The 19,621-nt window shown below is 37.1% G+C and overlaps 1 protein-coding gene across 4 annotated transcripts in view; it reads right to left on the reverse strand.

Annotated features, from left to right (window-relative positions):
- RELN (reelin) overlaps positions 1–19,621 on the reverse strand; it is a 527,544-nt gene that overhangs the window by 403,229 nt on the left and 104,694 nt on the right. For 2 of the 4 annotated variants that reach the window (XM_043872739.1, XM_043872738.1), the window contains exon 3: positions 12,670–12,735. The exons of the other annotated variants lie outside the window; for them this stretch is intronic. In XM_043872739.1, the coding sequence (XP_043728674.1) occupies positions 12,670–12,735 (66 nt within the window). The remainder of the gene's footprint in view (positions 1–12,669; positions 12,736–19,621) is intronic. 4 annotated transcript variants of the gene reach the window in all.

Here is a 19,621-nt window from a genome sequence, read left to right on the forward strand (position 1 = left end):
CTGAGGGCCATGCTAATATTTTTAGCTGCTCTAAATCCTATTTTTGTGTTAAAATAAATAAACTTAAAAAGCAAAATAATGTTCTCTAAGTCTATTTCCACACAGAAATTACATGTATTTTATTAAATTTTCTTTTACAAAAAAATGCAAATCAAGGAATTCCATTTGAAGACGCTCTATCATTTCAGAAACTTAATCCATAAGAAAGTGTCTTTAAGTATATAAATCATGAATCCCTCTTAGAATTCAGTGCTAGAGAAATTCTGTTCATCCAGGTTACCCTCCACTAACCAGACAGAACTAGATAACAACTATTTCCCTTTTTTGCCTTGTATGTTATGGAACTCAGACTTATACTTAAAACTCCATTATGATTTTGGATTTGATTATTTTTCCCTTAGTTTTTTCAGTTTTGCTTTATGAATTTTGAGACTCTATTTAATTTTACATATATATACACACATACACACACATATTTAAGATCAGTACAACTTCTTACTGAATTGTACCTTTTATTCTCATTAAATATTCCTGTTTACCTTTTATGGCACTCTTTATCTTGATATTTTGTCTCATATTAGTATTAATATAACCATACTAGCTTTTTATACATGCTATTTGCCATGTATTTATTTTGTCCATCCTTTTCTTTCAATCTGATTATATTTTTCTGTTTAAACTGCATCTCTTTACAACAGGATAAATGGGGCTCTCAATTTTTATATCCAGTTTAACAATCTCTGCCTTTTAATTAAAGTGTTTAATTGATTTATATTTAATGTAATTATCATTATGGTTACGTCTATCACTCTTTCATTTGTCCCTTTTGTGTGGGGGCAAGTAATAATGGCAACCCACTCTAGTACTCTTGCCTGGAAAATCCCATGAACGGAGGAGCCTGTTAGGCTACAGTCCATGGGGCCACAGTCGGACATGACTGAGCAACTTCGCTAATAACCTTACAAATTTTGTAAGGTGTGGAATGTGAAGTTGAAAGATGTGAAAAAGTAAAAAATGTGAAAAAGGATGTGTAAAGGGTTAAGTGTGAAGTGGTATAGTAAATAAGCATTTAAAATCTCACATTTTAATGTAATTAGTTTTTCTTCTTTTATTTTAGGATATTATAAAGAAAAGAAAACCACCATATTTTATATTCACTCACTGTTACATCATATTCCATGTTCTTTATACCTTCTTTATTTCATACAGATCCAGGTTTCCACTACTATTATTTCCTATTAACTAGAACAATGTCTTTTAGAATCTCCCATGGTGCAGATCTGATGACAGTGAATTAGTTCAGCTGATGCTTACATGAGAATATTTTTTCAAATTTTATTTTGAGGATATATACATTAGATATAGAAGCCTGGGCTGACAGGTTTCTTTTTATTTCTGTCTTCACTTTAATAATGCCATTCAAGTCTCCTGGCTTCCACTATTCCTAACAAAAAGAATATAGTTACTCTTACTTATGTTTAAGGTATCATTTTTTCTCTGGCTACTTTAAAGGTTTTCTTTTCACCCTTGATTTTTAGTTGTTTGACCAGTGTGGTTACATATGAATTTGTTTGCATTTAGCTAAGTATTCAGAATTTAAATTTAATTTTAAATGTTTTTCACCAAATTTGGGGAACGTTTGGCCATGATATCTTCAAAGATTTTTATGCCCAACTCTCACTCTCTTCTCCTTCTGGAAATTCTATTATTTATATTTTAGAACATTGGTCCACAGGTCTCTGAAGTTTTCCTTTAAACTTTGTCCTGTTTGATGTGCCAATTGCTAATTTCTAATTTTGTCTTCAAATTCACTGACTCTTTCTTCTGCTCATCTAGTATGCTGTTAAGCTGAACCAATGAATTTTTCATTTCAGTTGTATTTTTTAGTTTCAGAATTTCCATTTGGTTATTTTATTACAATTTATACTTCTCTGTTAAGATTCTATGTTAAACTCACTATGCTTTTTTTTTTTTACTATGCTTTTATTTAATGCTTTGAACCTATTTTCCATTACTTCTTTGTACACTTTTATAATAACTGCTTTCAACTCTGTGTTAAATTCAACAGCTGGGCAATCTCAGGATTTATTTCTATTGACTACTTTTTCTTTTCCCCTGAACTGCAAGTCCTATTTTCCAATCTATTGCCATATCTACATCAATGATGATACCATGTAGAGACTCTGAATTCTGTTGAAATGACAGAGTTTATTTTCCGCTGAAGAGTTTTGATTATTGTTCTGGCAGGAAGTTCAATGACTCACTGATCATCTTATACTGTGTAAGCTTTGTTTCATAAAAGCTTTGTTACTAGCACAGACATGTAGAATTCTCAATGAATTTCCCATGTTCCTCTAACTTGGCAGAAGTCAGCATGCATATTCTATAATCCTTAAGGATCTCTGTCAAGAATTGGTGTTCTAGAGAAAGTCTTGCTCTAGGTCATGTTTTGACTCCTAAGGAATGGACTTTCGGGCCTTTTTGGTATCTCACCTGGATGCCCAGAGTGTTTTCAAGGTGTTAACAAGATCTCTTCACTCTAGCTAGATCAGTCCTTCAATGTACTCCAGCACTACACACCCTCTACTATTTCAAAGCTAGGACAATCGTGAAGCTCACCTTCTGTTTTACACTGACTGTTATGCAGTAAAAGTCAAAACAGTTTCCACATATATTTTGTCCCATTTTAAGACTGATTACAATGGGTTAACTAGTGCAGTACCAGTACTTCATTAAAGCTAAAGTGGAATGCCTCAGAGTTAAACTGAGAGCTCAACTATAGTAATTAACTTAAGCTAGGAGGTTACTTCTGTATCTTTCAAATGATTTCTTCCCATACTTCACTTTGTGAACTCCATTTTGTAATTCTTTTTATGTTGCAAATAATCTTAAATTGTTTTCAAAAGTGGGAAGCTATAAATTATAAATAATTAATAATCACCAAATATATTTTTGCTACTTAGCACATCAACTGTTTTGAACAATATACAGAATACATGCACCACACAATCCCGAACCAACAGAAACTTATTTCCAAACCAAAAAATCACAGATTTTTGGCTTCAGAATAAGAAAGATCACCCTGTTTCAGTGGCTTTCTCTGTATTAACATAATACAGACTATGGAGTGAAGGACTAGAGGGGCAGCCATGAGCGAGCTGCCCCATCAAGCTGTCAATAGTAAAAGGTCACAAAGAAATCTTGTGGGAAATATTTTTATTTTAGGCATCAAGTATGAAGTAAGAATATACTGGAATTGAGAAGAAAAGGATAGATGAGCAAAATAACATTTTACCAACCAATATGTCACTAGAACAATATCAGTTCCTCTTTGGAAGGGAGGGTGATCTTTAGCTTTATAGTCTGGCTTTCTCTTTTGTGTATTTCAACATTTCTATATCACAAGATAGAGGAGTAACAAGAGGCTTTAAATAAAAGAGTGTATACTAAAAAATGCATCGATTTTTACCACTATTAGAAATTAAACCAATGAGATATAATGTTAATTAACCATTTATTATCGACATTCTGACAACAATATAAGAACATATTTTGAATAGAAATTTCAAATATCTTAGAAGACAGCATTCAGAAACATTGTACAAATATTAAATGCAGATTTGTTCTAAAATTAATAGGGTTTCAATGTGTTATCATGGAAAATGCTAGGTACTAATTGCAATGTAGTAAAACTTATAATACCTTGTTAAAATTACAAAGTGGATATAAATCCACAACTTATTTCTTAAAGGACTACAGCAAAAAGATATATATACACAAGAACTTAGAATTTTTTTCCAGAAATGTCAAAAATTGCAACCAGTTAAAACTCAAAACCCTGAATCTGTCTTTCATAATTGATGATTGGAAAGTACTTTGGGACTTTCTAAATGAAATTTCCTTGGAGTAAGATGATTCTGAAGAGATCCAAGAGACTTAGGTCATAATTCATATTTTAAGTACATGTGAGAGGCAACCCCCAAGAGTCTATGCACCATCAGACAAAAGCCATTTTCTAGCAAGTATTCTTGAAGAAGTATTCTAAAGACAACATAACAACATGAATTCCCACAGTAATCATGATGTTCTTGTTGCACTATAACTATTTCTTGTTTAATTATGTACTCCTAAGGGAGTATTGATTCTAGTTTCTATTTCTCACTTTCTTTTACAATTGGCCATTACTGATACTTTTTTTTTAGGATTAACTTACATAGAAAGGTTGAAAGAAAGGCATTTCATTAGGGATTCAACTTAAGATGAAATGTCAGAATATATCTTTTTTATTCCTTTAAATATATGTTTGCTTCATCTTCTAAACACATTTGTCTGTGAAAGACTGTATACATGGGCAAGCCCACACAGGATAAAGATGTGGAGAATTAATTTGAGGATTTACCATATTGCTGAAAGCTCTGAACACAAAGACTATAAACGACTATCTTCCCTAATCCCAGTTACCTCCTATTCTTCTAAAAATATTTATTAGATCATAAGCTTTTATTCTGGAGAAGGAAATGGCAACCCACTCCAGTGTTCTTGCCTGGAGAATCCCATAGCTTGACAGGCTACAGTCCATGGGGTTGCAAGAATCGGACACAACTTAGCCACTAAGAGAGAAAGAGAAGCTTTTATGCATGCTTAAACATATACAGAAATACAAAATATTATTTAGTATAGGCTATTACTATTATTAAGCTTTTAATGCTTTTGTACCTTCTCTTGACATCAGCAATACTTCATATTATAATTACGCTAAGCATTAAAAGGATAAAGCATGATGCCTGGTTGATTTTACTTTCACTGGGTGAACTACTCTCAATCTAAAAAGTTTAACAAAGTACACTCTTTTCAGAAACATACCATGTGATACTTAATGTTATCTGAAAAAAATATGATTCAGAATACAAAAAAAAATCAAATCATATGCTAAAATTTTGGCTATTAAAAGACTCCTTGGTTATTAAAAATGATGATTCAGGCTTTAAAATAAAAAATCAGAAAAGTATTTACCTTTACTTACTGCCTTAGCACTTGAGAAATTTCTAGACATATAAAGTCTAATTCAAGATCACTGATATCTCTATGCTGCTAAATTTCACGGACCCTTTCTCAGGCTTTACTTCACTCGACTTCTCCACCAGTTTGGCCTGCTGACTTTCTCATTCCTTCTAGAAATGCTCTCTTCCTTTGGCCTCTGGGACACTCAACCACTTCGTCTCTCCTACCTCTCACCTGTCTCTTCCCAGGGTCTTTTGCAAATTCCTATTATTAAGCTTTTACCCCTCCCATAAATATCAGTATTTCTCAGAAGTTAATCTACTCCTTCTCTTTTCCCTTCCCCCTCCCCAGAGTAATCTCATCTATTCCTACAGAAAATAGCTCATTTCTAGTTTCTATCTCAAGCCAAAAGCATTCCCTGAGCTTGTTATCATTTCATCTTGGACACTTTCATTTGAATATCCCACCACATCTGATTCAATTCATCATCCTTGATGGTCAAAATGAAGACCATCACCTCCTACCCAGGTCAGAAACCTTAGTGTTAGCTTTGACCCATCACTTACCATCAGCTTCAGCTTCCCAACCTCTGGATTCTATTTCTCTAAAATATCCTATAGATGCATTCTCTCCATGTCCTCCATCATCACTGTGGCTTAGCCCCCATCACTTCTACCCTGGGTTACTGCCAAGAGTTTCTCTCCTCCACTCCTGCCCTTCTCAAAATAATCTCCACATCCTGTGCCCAGAGTGATACTTCTAACATGGAAATTAGTCATGTGACTTCCCTGATGCAACATCAATGAGTCCAGACTCCCCAGTATGACCCATAATGTTCTCCCCTGTCTCCAGAATCAGCTTGTGCCATAGCCTAGTTCTACTTTCTGAACTATTCCCCTCCATCCGGATCCCTCAATTTCATTTACACAATTAAGCAGCTTTCATGTCTTTGCTAAGGAGAAATTCTGCCCCTTTTACGTGTTCCTTTAACATTTGTACTTACTCTGACCTTTGCAACTCTGCACAGTCAATTTACTCCCAGGTTAAAATTGTGATTTATTCAACACTGTATCTCTAATGTCAACTTGGGTAAATATTTATCAAATTGTTGAGTATTTATCAATTGTTGGTGTTCGCCCCCCTCTTCTCCCAACTTCCAGCTATACACACCTTGAAGCTGTTCCATTCACGAGAAATGACTCATGCAGTAATGTGACAGAGGTGCCTCTGCTGACTCTGAAGACCAGAGTAGATAGCAATCACTAGAGACTTCCACTAGTGTGAAGGGCAGCTTGCTGCTGCTGCTGCTGCTAAGTCACTTCAGTCCTGTCAGACTCTGTGTGACCCCATAGACGGCAGCCCACCAGGCTCCCCTGTCCCTGGGATTCTCCAGGCAAGAACACTGGAGTGGGTTGCCATTTCCTTCTCCAATGCATGGAAGTGAAAAGTGAAAGTGAAGTCGTTCAGTTGTGTCCAACTCTTAGTGACCCCATGGACCGCAGCCTACCAGGCTCCTCCATCCATGGGATTTTCCAGGCAAGAGTACTGGAGTGGGGTGCCATTGCCCTCTCCGGAAGGGCAGCCTAGAGGTGGATGAATGGAGCGCCTCTAACTGCAGGATCTGGCACACTGATGGGAATGCAAAAATTTCCTGCTTCAAAAATTTTAGCTCTAACAAATCATCAAAACTACAGTTATTTGTGCCAGGGATGGGAGTGGGATTCACTATTAGGATTCAATAAAGAAGTAATACTGAACTTATTTTCCCATCTTCAAGTAAGGTAGATTCACAATATCCTTTAAAAAATATAGCCAAATATTATAAAACTTTATAATAACTATAAATGAAGTATAACCTTTAAAATTGTGAATCACTATATTTTACACCTGCAACTTATATAATATTGTACATCAACTATACCTTAATTAAAAAAAAAATCTGTCCAAATGTCTGTCTCCATCAGAATATATGCTTCTGATTACAGATGATTTTTCATTAATTACCTCTTTCCCAATAAGTGGGTAGATGGTCAGGGTTTGACACTCTTATTGGTCAATTTTCAAACATTAGACTCAAGTCAAGCCATAACTCAGGCTTTTACTAATAAAGTGAGGTTTAGGCTGAGACTCCAACGCTCAGCAAGGAAGAAAGGCAAAGGAAAACAGACATGTCTAAGCTACCTTGAATTTCAAATCATTTGCAAAATATCATCAACCACATCCTCTTCAGACAAACAAAGGACTATAACTTTATGGTTAAGAGACTAAGCTCAACAGTTAGACACACCCTGCATCTATGCTCAGTTCATTGCCTGTCTGATTTGGGGCAAGTCACTCAAACACTCCTAGCTTTAATTTTCACATGTATTATCTTTTCCAAAGAATTTTAAATAGGACATTTCAGCTAATACATGCAGAGCACTTAGCTTCCTTTAATATGATTGCTATCATTCCTTCCTATTCTGTTTTATAGGTCAGGCAGAGATAACTGGGTTAGTAAGGAGGGGGAAGGGAGAACATCTCTTGGTTTTTCATGCTTTTCACATTCTGATATATGATATAGGACTGGCCACCACAGTCAGGGAACTAAACCATACTTCCGTATTCCACTGGAAGGATGGTGCACTGTATGCAGCTCTCTAATGCCAAAACATTTGTTTCATTTTGACTCAAAGAGAATGACCTGCAAAAACACCACAACTATACTTCCTGCAACACGTGAATCTCTTGGCCAGGTGTCTCCATTCTCAACGCTGACCAGGCCAGCACTAGCTAGAACAGATGGCCCAGCTGGCAGCATATGCATTTTCATCATTTTGTAGTTTCTCACAGGTGTGACGAAGAGGTGGGATAACTCACTGTTTTCTAATGTTTTCATAACCTTGGCTGCTGTCTTTACCATGGGTCAATTTTGTCTTGGACATATTTCTAAATTTTAATATTTGACAACTGAAGACATTGGTAGGAGAAATAAGAATGCTTTCCTAAAAACTGACCCTCCACACAGGTAATCATGCAGCTGGCTCCTTCCCAGACATCATTAATTTCCTTTCCCTTTTGCCAGTTTTGCCCACTTACATATTACTGCAATGTTTATCAAAATATCATAAAAACCACTTGTAAGCGTTTTCCAGAAGCTGAAGCTTAATACGATAGTGTGTTTAAATAAGACATTCACCCTTTTCTTAAATAAAAAGCTACAAAAATATGTTTCTTCTCCACAGTAGCCCACTTGTTTTTCATCTGTGTTACTTCCAGACTACAAACAGATGGCTGATTTAAAAAGTAGTCAATTTTAACATCCATCGTCACAAGCATAAAGGTGGCACAGCACATCTAGGTAGAAAGGCTTACACATCCTAAGTGCAATTTATAATTAACTTTATTTAGAACCTGTAAAATGACTTAAAACACAGATTTAGAATTTTATGCCTGCAAATACTTCACATCTTTTTAAAGCTATCTTACCTATTTTATTTTTAGCTGACTTGTGATGTAGATCATGAATCATTACCGTTACAAAGCTACTATTTCAATTGCAAAAAAATCAAGGCACCAATAATTGTAAGTTTCATATACACAATATCTATTTCATTAATTTTTTCCCCTTCAAAGGAAGAATCCTTGCCTTACCATCACCATTATCACTACCACTGTCGTCAGCAGCAGGATCTTATATAGTGGTTAAGAGCACAATGGTTAAGAGTATGAGTTCTGGGAAGTGGGACCTAGGTTCAAATCCCTGCTCCTTCCCTTCCTAGCTGTGTGACCCAGAACAAGTTGCTTAATTTCTCTGAGCTTTCATGTCTTCATCCAGGAAGGGCTTATTAATAAGCCCTCAATAAATATACTGTTTATTGTCTACCAGTTACTTGTCATAGTACACCAAGGCCTCTCCTATCTTAAACAAACAATTCTTTCCATCCCCATCTCCCTCTAGCTACTGTTCTCCTTCTCATTTCCTTACTTCCTGTTAAGTGCTCAATCTGTCATAATTTGGCCTCTGCTTCTACTAAAAGTGGTCTTACTGAGGTCATCGGCCACAAGTTCTCATTGCTATATCTAATGGACACTTCTCATTCCTCATCTCCTTGAGCCTCTTGAGAGCATTTGATCTTGTTGATCATGTTGTTCTTCTGAAAACTCTCTCCTTCTTTAATTTCTGTGATAACCCTCTCTCTTAGTTCTGCTTCCTACCTCTGTCTCCTCTTTCTGATTTCCTATAAACCCCTCCTCCTTAGTAGACCCTAAATAACTGACATCATCAACACCCTCTGCTTTGGATTCTTTCTGGTACAACAAACATGACCCCCTCTGATCTATCCCTGCTTACTTCTGCAGCCTCAGTTCTCACAATTAACCACATACTCTTTATTTCTGGCACCCTTCTTCTGGGTCCTTCATGCCATTGATCTAAATGAAGTTCCCTGAATGCATTATATTGTATACTATTTCTCAGTTTTCCATATATAATTTCTTCTTTAAAAAAATGTTTCTTTGTCCTCTCTCCCCTTGTCCTTTGTATTGGTCCTTCAAAATTCAGTTCAAGTATCACCTTATGCCCCAGCCATTGCAGTTAAGGCAACATGTTTGTGAATGAAAAAGTCAACTTGGATATTCCAGCCTAAGTAAATGGAATAGAGACAAATTTCCCCATTAAGCCCTACACAAATTACAGAATCATAACAAATAAATGATGACTACTAGCTAAGCAACTAAGCTTTGGGTAGTTTGTTAGACAGCAATTGATATACAAAATACTCCCAATCCACTAAATGAAAAGTTCCTCAAAGGCAGAATCAGAATCATGTCTCATTGACTGTCCTTAAACCAATATATTTCCTTATTCATGAAGCTCCCATGAAGGAATGAATGAACCAAGCAGTCAATCAACCAATCAACTAATCAATCAGCCAGCCCATCAAACAAGGACCCCTAAATTTAGTATTTTTCCTTTAATTAAATATTTCTTTGAATCAAAACACAACAAAATGAGGGAAAGAGAGAAATAAATGTGGGGAAAAAAAAAAACAACTAATGCCCATGGAGGACCCTCGAAACTAAAGCTCCAGCTCTGATTTATTTCTACAGTTAGTCTCACATATTCTAGTTTCTACTATATATTTTCACTCAGCTACGTCCCCCTCTGTTACCTCAAATTGAACTTTTACAAACCCTCCAAATTTATTTGATCATTCTGGCTGTATTACACTAACTGTTCATTCCTTAAATCTAAAAGTTACTTTTGACGTCTTCCTTCATCTTCTCATCAATACGTCTTGTCTGTAGTTCTCAACAATTTGGTTTGACTACTTTGAAAACAATTCATCCCTTCCTTTAAAATCCTTCTGTCTTCATTCTAGTTCTGACTCTTACCACTCCATTTCTCTCACTTGCATGTGGAATCTTACTGCAACAGCAACAACCAAAAAATAAATAAATATAAAACCTCATATAAAAAAAGAACAGACTTGTGGCTAACAGAGGTAGGGGCGGAGGCAGGAGAAACTGGAGTAAGGTGGTGAAAAGGAACAAACTTCCAGTTATAAAATAAGGAAGTATTAAGTATATCATGTACAACATGATGACTACAGCAAATGCTGTTGTATGACATACAGGAAGGTTGTTAAGAGAGTAACTCCTTAGAGTTCTTCTCATCGTAAGGCAAAAAATTTAAAAAATACCCTTATTCTTTTCTTCTTTCATTTCTTCATATTAAATCCATGTGAGAAGATGGATGCTAAACCCACTGTGATAATGATTTCACAATATGCATTAAGTCAAAACATCATGCTGAATATCTTAAATTTACAAAGTGATGTATGTCAACTATTTCTCAATAAAACCAGGAAAACAATGGCTGCCTCACAAGGTAGTACTCGATTGCTGTGACCTAATGTAATATGTGTGCTCCCCCCAATCACATTATATGTATAATATTTTATTTTTCTCTAATATTGCCTCTAAAGCCTTGAACATTGCCGAACACATACAGAAAAATAAATAAAAATAATAAAATGCATGGAGAGCCTTACAGCCTTACATTTCCAAGTCACAGGTGTGTCCAACCTAAAGGTCTTTCACAAACTAAATATTCAACATCAAGCTAATTAGGTCATTTGTTTTCCAGAAGAAATAGCCATCAGGCTCTTCCACAAACAAATCATATTATTTGCAAGGGTGAAAGTAAATAGATTTTAAAAATAATTTCTGTGAAGGGACTCAGTATTAGAGCTTATTATTTAATGAGTTTTATTCATGAGCAATGCTTTAAGAATAGGTGAGGCAACAGATGATGTTTGCAGTAAGGAAGCAATTTAAACTTGTTTTGGTTAGTCTTAAAAACCAAAGTGAAATCAACAGGAAAAAAGAAAGAAAAAAAAAAAAAAAAAACAAGTTGGAACCCCAGCTCTTTGGTATACATGAGTCCAGCCTCTGTTAATAGGATAAGGAATTCATTATCCATATCAAGAGGAAATGGACAAACATTTTGTGCCTGATAAGATTTTTTCTTTATGCATCAAATTCTTTAAAAAATATTCAGCTGAAAGATATTCTTCATCATGGGAATTTTGGAGAAGGGATTTATCCATACGCTAAAATCTATCAAAGCTATTTCCTGAGTCTGTACTGACAGAAGCTAACCCCAATTAGCCTTTCTCAATCAAGGGATTATCTTTCATGTACAAATTAATGCACATCTTGATTTTAAGCTATGGTGAATTATTTGTTTTGTAGGAACATAAAAGTCATTTTGATATTCAGAACAGCAAAAGGAAAAAAAAAGGTAATTCTAATTAAGCAAATCCTATAATGTTATAATGTTATCTGGGAAACAGCTATGAGATAAGGATAGCTGTTTATGGACTAACAATTGTGATAACAATTCAGGTCATCTAAACTTATCACTCCCTAATGAAATGTCACATTTTCTGACATTGTAAGGATGTATGTCATCACCAGTGACAATTCTATACACAAAAAATATCTGTCTTCATATTAGGTGTTATGGAGTTTATACTAGGCAGCTGCCACCCTTAAATTACTAACAATCGAGTGGAGACATAAAGTGAACAAGGAGAAATTAGGAAAGAATAGGAAAAATAAGCAGCAAAACAGCATACAAGTAAAGACAAAACAGTAAAAAGAATAATATGAGGACCAGTGCAAGGTGATTTTTCTGCTTCATGCAAGGGTTCTTCATATGCAGATTTCTATTAAGGGGTCTTTATTAATGAACAGAATAGTTACTGTACAATCTCTGATTGTTCCCATCCCTGGTCCTGGCAGTGATTTAACTGCCAAAACAAAAGCATGCCAGTCATAATACAAGGTAGCTGCTGAATTCAGAATCTACTTCCTCTTCTAATTTCAAAATTTGGTACCCCAGACAATCCCATAGTTTATATGAATATTGGTGTTGGATGATCAATAATTAGGGGCTTCCTTGGTGGCGCAGATGGTAAAGAATCCAAATGCAATGCAGGAGACCTGGGTTCAATCCTGCATCAGGAAGATCCTCAGAGAAGGGAATGGATACCCACTACAGTATTCTTGCCTGGATAATCCCATAGACAGAGGAGTCTGGCAGGGGTCGCAAAGAATTGGACATGACTGGGTGACTAAGTACTCACATATGATTAATAGTTGTATTCAAGTGAGGGTTACCTGAATCCCTTGTGATGATCTTAGGTGCAGCTAAGTGAACAGAAGACAATTTCCTAGCCATTGCACCTGAAAGGAAGAATGGAGAAGTCTGATTCTGATACAGTGTACAAGAACAAACCAAAAGATGAGTTGCAAGAGAGATGGACACTTGCATGAATGGGAAAATACTAACTTAAATATTGGCAACTAAAAGGAAATTACTTAAGTGAGAGCCAAAGTGCTAAGAGAGAGTGAGATCTCCTATGCAACAAAAAGTCAAAAGAAAAATAAATGGAGGGTGTGGCATAAACATGCTTTGTGGTCTACTCTGGTTGTGGCAGTTGGATGGGACGAAGGGATGGAGAACTAAGAGTTGGATGTTGTATGATTTAGAGGTTTCTGTGGTCAGACATGAGATCAACGGAGTCTAGACAAGGACATTCACAAGAATGTCATATGTAGAAGAAGTGCTGTGTCTTTGCCCTAATTAGTGTTTTGGTGTGTATATGGGTGTCATTGGTGGAAAGGAAGATGTGTGGCTGGATATAATGAAGAAGTAACAGAACTGGGAAAGATCTATTTCCTTACCCTTGCCTTTGACAGTCATAAGAATTCTAGGAAGAATATGGTCATTTCTCATCTTATACATAGACATAATATGAAAAGTAACTAGGACTGAATTATCCCACAGAATTCTGGAGAAAACTCTCAGTGGAACTGATCAACTGTGCTCCTTTGTTCCAGAAGCTTGTGGCAAAATAGTAACTAGCCTCAGATCTCCAGCATTTTCATTGCCTTATCCCTCCCTGAAGGGCTTCTCTACTGCTTCCAGATATTTCAGGGCATTTTGAGAGTTCTAAGTTTACTTTCTGGTCTGTCCCAAAATCTCACACAAATCTTCTTTCCCCTAACCCCACCCCTCCCCACCCTGGTTTCCCAAACTGATTTCTGGATCTGAGTTCTCCTATATTAGTCTATCTAAGAAAAAAATATATATAACCTGGAATCAAATAAGTGTTTATGGAGTGAAGGTATAAAGATACCTTCCTCTGTAGGTTTTATAATCCTCTAGAGATTCCTAGAGAGGAATCACAAGGGACTGCTGTTGCTCCTCTCACCTCACTGGGGATTTTCAATAGTCTCTCACCACAGACGAGGCTTAGACCAAGATCTCTGAGACTGACTGTTGAAAGCCATAGAGAATTCCAAAGGCTGAAGCAGAAACTGCTTTAGAGTTTACCTTTCCTAGATATTAGTACATTAGTAATATTTGGCATTGCCTAATCTCACCTTATCATTTAACTTCTCGAATGACCACTTATTTAACCTCATGCTAAAGAGATGGTCTCATTTTCTTTATCCATCCATGGATGGAAATTTAGGTTGTTTGCATGTCTTGACTACTGTGAATAATGCTACAAGGAACATGGTGGTACAGATAACTCTTTGAGATTCAGATATCCATTTCTTTTGATATCTACCCAGAAGTGAGATCGTTATATAAAATGGTACTTCTGTTTAAATTTTTTGAGAATCCTTCATACTCTTTTCCACACTGGCTGCACAAATATATACTCCCACTAACAGTGCACAAGGGTTCTCTTTTCTCTATATCCTCACCAATATCTGTTCTCCTATTTTTTATGATAGCCATCCTAACAAGTGTGAGGTGATAACTCACTGTGGTTTAGAACTGCATTTCCCTGATGATTAGCACTGTCACGCACTGTTTCGTACAATGTAGCATTATTCAACTTTAAAGAAGAATGAAATCCTGTTATTTGTGACAACATGGAAGGAAATGGTAACCCACTCCAGTACTCTTGCCTGGAGAATCCCATGGACGGAGGAGCCTGGTAGGCTATAGTCCACAGGGTCGCAAAGCGTCGGACATGACTGAGCGACTTCAGATGATGATGGATGGATGGACTGGGAGGACACTGTGCCACAAGAAATAAGTCAGAGAAAGACAAATACTGTATGATCTTCTTTATACACAGAATCTAAAAGTCAAATACACAGAGGCAGGGAGTAGAATGGTACTTGTCAGGGGCTGAGGAAGGTGTAAATGGGAGGTGTCAGACAGTTATACAAAATAAATAAGTTCCAAAGCTTTATTGTAGGAAAAAAGAGTGCCTGAAAGTATAATAAGAAGATTCTCTGGCAAAGTCATCGCTCTATTCTTGGCTTCTGCAGAAAGGAGAAAGACATTCCCTCTGGATAAAAGCAGCCCCACAGTCCCAGTTTGGTGATCCATGGGTGCTTTTTTCTGGAAGACTAGGTCCTGCACCAAAGTGAAAAGCTTGGCAAGCACAAGAGCCATGTTCCAGCCCCAGCCGGCAAGTGGCTTTGTGTAAAGCACAGACTGCTCAGCTGCTGTTCCCAACGGCTCCATTCTCCAGCCTCCAGCCTCCTGTCTTACGTCTCTGGTGACGCCCACTGACCCACCCTTATCAGTCTGGCTTTCTGGTTCTCAGCCCCAAGAGCCCCCTGATGTTTTCATTTGGCCTGCTGGCCACTGACCCACAAGCCATGACCTCGGTGTGTTGAGGACTCATGAATTACAGCTCCTTCTTCTGATCCCCTGTCACCCAGCCCTGATTACAGCAAAAGAGAAAAGGCAGAAGCCATAACAGCCAATTATACAAGCTTATATTTATCAAGGGTGATAATGTCAGGAGTGGAGAGACAGTTTATACCATCTTGTAAATATTACAAGGTTGAGGGTCGCAGTCTGCTTTAGAAAGTAAAAATAATCTATACTTTGTGCCATGTAAGTAAAACACTCTTACTTTCTGACCTCACACCCTTAGGAGGTGATTAGCATCACTAGCCACCTTGAGCTACACTGGAATGCTGATGGTCACAAAGCAGCCAATTCCATCTGAGAAGAGTACTAACGACAGAGCATTGAGGGCCGTCACCCTTATTTTTCTTTTGAGAATGCTACCAAGAATGGAATGTGAAACTTATGAGCTAAAGTGTAAAACTCACAGAAAGTATGAAAAGCCAAATCAAGTTTTATGCTTCTGAACATCAAGGTTTAGTGAAGAAAGGCCTGGTAAAGGAGGCCCTTTTTGCTTTGTTTTTCTTCAATCATTATTGGCAGGATCAGGCTTAAATGTATCAGAGGCTCCCCTCAAAGATATTACATATTTTTCAGGAGTTTTCTTGATCTTTCCACCTCATGGAGACAGATTAAGAGAGGAAGAAAGAGAGAGGAAGACAGACAGAGGGAGGCAGGCAGGCAGACACAGACAACAAATGGGGATAACATTGTAAAAGTTGGTGAGGTTCTTCCAAATGGATACGTTTTCTGTAGCTACCTACAAAGACTCAATTACTTCCTTGTTGGAAAGGAATGAGGCACTATTAGATGTACTAACCTTGACATCCTTGTCTAATGGCCTGTTGTAAGAAACATTTTTCCAGCCTTCTCCAAGTAGGCAGCACAGCACAGAGCTGATACCAGCTAAAAATGTGACCTTTTCCACAATGACTTAGCTGGCACTTTTTGAATGGGCTTCTCTAAATTCTGACCAACTAGTTACCACCAACTCAATTCTTTTTTCAATTCTATGACTTTTTTTCTTATTGATACACCCTTTGATTCTCTTACGTTTCCTTAACTTTACTCCAGACCCTCCCAAGGAACTTCTGGAAATAGTTTTTGCACTCTGCTGGCCCCTGTGCCTTTGGTTTCCCTCTCCCTGTGTCTTTTACGCACAACAGCTGAAACCATGTTCTGGATCTGTTTGGGCACAGGGAGTGGCACTCAGAACTTTTTCAAAGGTTTTTATTTCTAGTTAAATGAGACTCTGACATTTCACCTAACTGCAGCTCTAGCACAATATGTCTATCAAGCTGTAAAGGACCATCCTTGGGATTTCACATTGTGAGATTCTATTATGGGGAAACCAAGGTCCTTTTGCTATTTGAATAATCAAGCTCCCTAAAGTAAGAACTAAACACTACAGAGAATGGGATGATTCTTGAGTCCCATTCTCTCTCTAAATCAAGAAGTGGATAATAGCAACTGAAAGTGAAATTCCATCAAAGTCTTTGTTTGCTTGAGAAGAAATTAACCATTGATCTAACAGAGCATTCTTCCCGTGCTATTGGGGTGGTGATACTAATCGCATTACACTACATGTGGTAATTAATGTTGTTGGTGAGGCAGGAGGCTTATCTCCAATGTGCTCCCAGTGACTCTGCATCAGGCTCAGCAGTCTTGCCTATAGAACAACTCCTGCTGTAAAACATCGATGACTCCTCTTGTAGCCTTTCCTCCCAGCTCTACAACAAACTCAATGCCATTTACCTTCTTCTCTCCATGTCAGCAATATTTCAACGGACACAGTGGACCTGTTTACACCTTACACCTAGGTGAAGCCATATGACTAGTTTTCACTCAGGGAATGTAAACAGAAATTATGTACCATTTCTGGGCTTAGGCAGTTAAGTAACTGTACCTTCTTTTTTCTCCTTTCTCTCTTCTGTCAGCTGGAAATTGATGCCCAAGGTAACCTTAGAAGTCTTATGAAGATCACAGAGCCTCTGTCAGTTGTTCAGATTTGAATGACTATGTGGAGCAAACACTCCATATTGACCAGAAATAACCATCATGGATAGATACACAAGTGAGGGGGAAAAGTCTCTAGATCTAAGCCAGTAAAATTTTGCAGGAATATATGACAATATCTAGAGGCTCATTAGCAAATTTACAGGGTGAAAGCAGAGATGGGAAAACAATCATTGAGAGCTCATGTTATACGCTCAGTAGTTTTTCCCTATAATTACAACCAGTCCTCGCCACAGCCATGTGAAGATTCATTTTCCAGCTGTGTATTAGGGAATTGGGGTAACTCCCTTTTATAAGATCACAACCAACTCTGCTCAGGTTTGCTTTGAAGTCTTTAAAAATTATAGAGGACTAATATACTGGTGATATTTTGTACTTTGGAATTCATAAAATATCTCAAATATTTGAAAGAAAAATTATGAACAAGGAGCATAAAACCTGATTCAATAATTTTAAATATAAATTAATATATGCTTTATATTATACTTTTTTAATACTTTTATTTATTTTTGGCTGTGCTGGGTCTTCATTGCTGCACAGGCTTTTCTCTAGCTGCAGTGCATGGGCTTATTGCAGTTACTTCTCTTGTTGGGGAACACAGGCTTTAGAACGGGTGGGCTTCGACAGTCTCGGCATGCGGGCTCGGCAGTTCTGCTCCCAGGCTCTAGAGCACAGGTTCATTCGCTGTGGTGCATGGGCTTAGCTGCACTGCATTATGTGGGAGCTTCCCGGATCAAAGATCGAATCCATGGCTTCTACACTGGCAGGCAGATTCTTTACCACTAAGCCAGGAGGGAAGCCCTTTACTTGTTACTTTAAAATGTAATTTAAAATATACTGTTTTCCCTAACATTATGACCAATCACCTGACAAGGTCTCCCAATTTAAGCCTTTCACCTAGGGCTGCCATTTCTCTGCCTTCCTCTTGGTATATCTTCATAAGTCTGCTCTGCACCTAACATGCTGTAAATATAGGGCATGCTCTGCTTGATTATGAAGAGAATGCCAGAAACATAAATACTATTCCTCTGGGTATACCAAAGGAGTAGATGCTGCTTACATAATGAGGGAAAGGATGAGGGGACAAGAGTAGAAAGTGAGTTCATGTCAACAGAAAAGACAGACTGAAGAAAGGAAGAAAAGTGGAGGCAGGGAGAAGAGAAGAGAAATACAAGATTAAAGGAAAGATAAAACGGAGTAGATAATTGAAATAAATGAGCAACCACTTAGAAGCAAAATCAGAAAAAATAAGTAAAAGCACTGAAAAGGTGGTCTCTAAAAGGAAACCATCAACAAAATGAAAAGGAGAAAATATTTGCAAATGTAATAAGGAGTTAGTACCAAAAAATATATAAAGAATTTATACAATTCAATAGCAAAAACATTCTATCTGATTTAAAAATGTGCAGAGGACAGTTTCCAAGGATGACACAAAGATGGCTAACAGGTGAAAAGATGCTCAACATCACTAATCATCAGGGAAATGCAAATCAGAATCACAGTGATATATCACCTCACACTTTTCTCTAATGGCTATCACCAAAAAGACAAGAAATAACAAGTATGATGAGGATGTGCAGGAAAGGGAACCTTTGTACACTGTTGGTGGAAATGTAAATTGGGACAGCCACTATGGAAAAGAGTGTAAAGTTTGCTCAAAAAATTAAGAATAAAGCCAAAATATGATCTAGAAATTCCACTTCTGGATATTCATCTAAATAAAATGAAAACATCAACTTGAAAAGATATGTGCAATCCTATGTTCATTACAGCATTATTCATAGTAGCCAAAATATGGCAATAACCTACGAGTCCATCAATGAATGAATACAGAAGATGTGATGTATAACACACACACACACATATATATATATTATTCAGCCATAAAAGTATTTATATGTTATTCATCCATAAAAGCAGAATGAAATCTTGCCAGTTGTAGCAATATGGAAGGACCCTGAGGGCATTATATACTATGTGAAATAAGTCAGACAGAGAAAAACAAATACTGTATGATCTCTTTTGGGCTTCCCTGGTGGCTCAGAGGTTAAAGCGTCTGCCTACAATGTGGAAAATCCAGGTTCAATCCCTGGGTTGGGAAGATCCCCTGGAGAAGGAAATGGCAACCCACTCTAGTATTCTTGCCTGGAGAATCCCATGTATGGGGGAGCCTAGTAGGCTACAGTTTACGGGGTTACAAAGAGTTGGACATGACTGAGCAACTTCACATGATCTCTTTTACATATGAACTTTAACAAACAAATAAACCAAGCTCACAGATAGAGAAAATGGACTGGTGCTTGCCAGAGGTAGGGCAGTGGAGTTACAGAAATTATTTTTGCCATGAATGTTAAATTGCAGATCAGTAGAAATGTACTCAACTTTTCAAGA

The sequence above is a fragment of the Cervus elaphus genome, chromosome 18 (genome assembly GCF_910594005.1).
Source record: "Cervus elaphus chromosome 18, mCerEla1.1, whole genome shotgun sequence".
Classification (NCBI taxonomy): domain Eukaryota; kingdom Metazoa; phylum Chordata; class Mammalia; order Artiodactyla; family Cervidae; genus Cervus; species Cervus elaphus.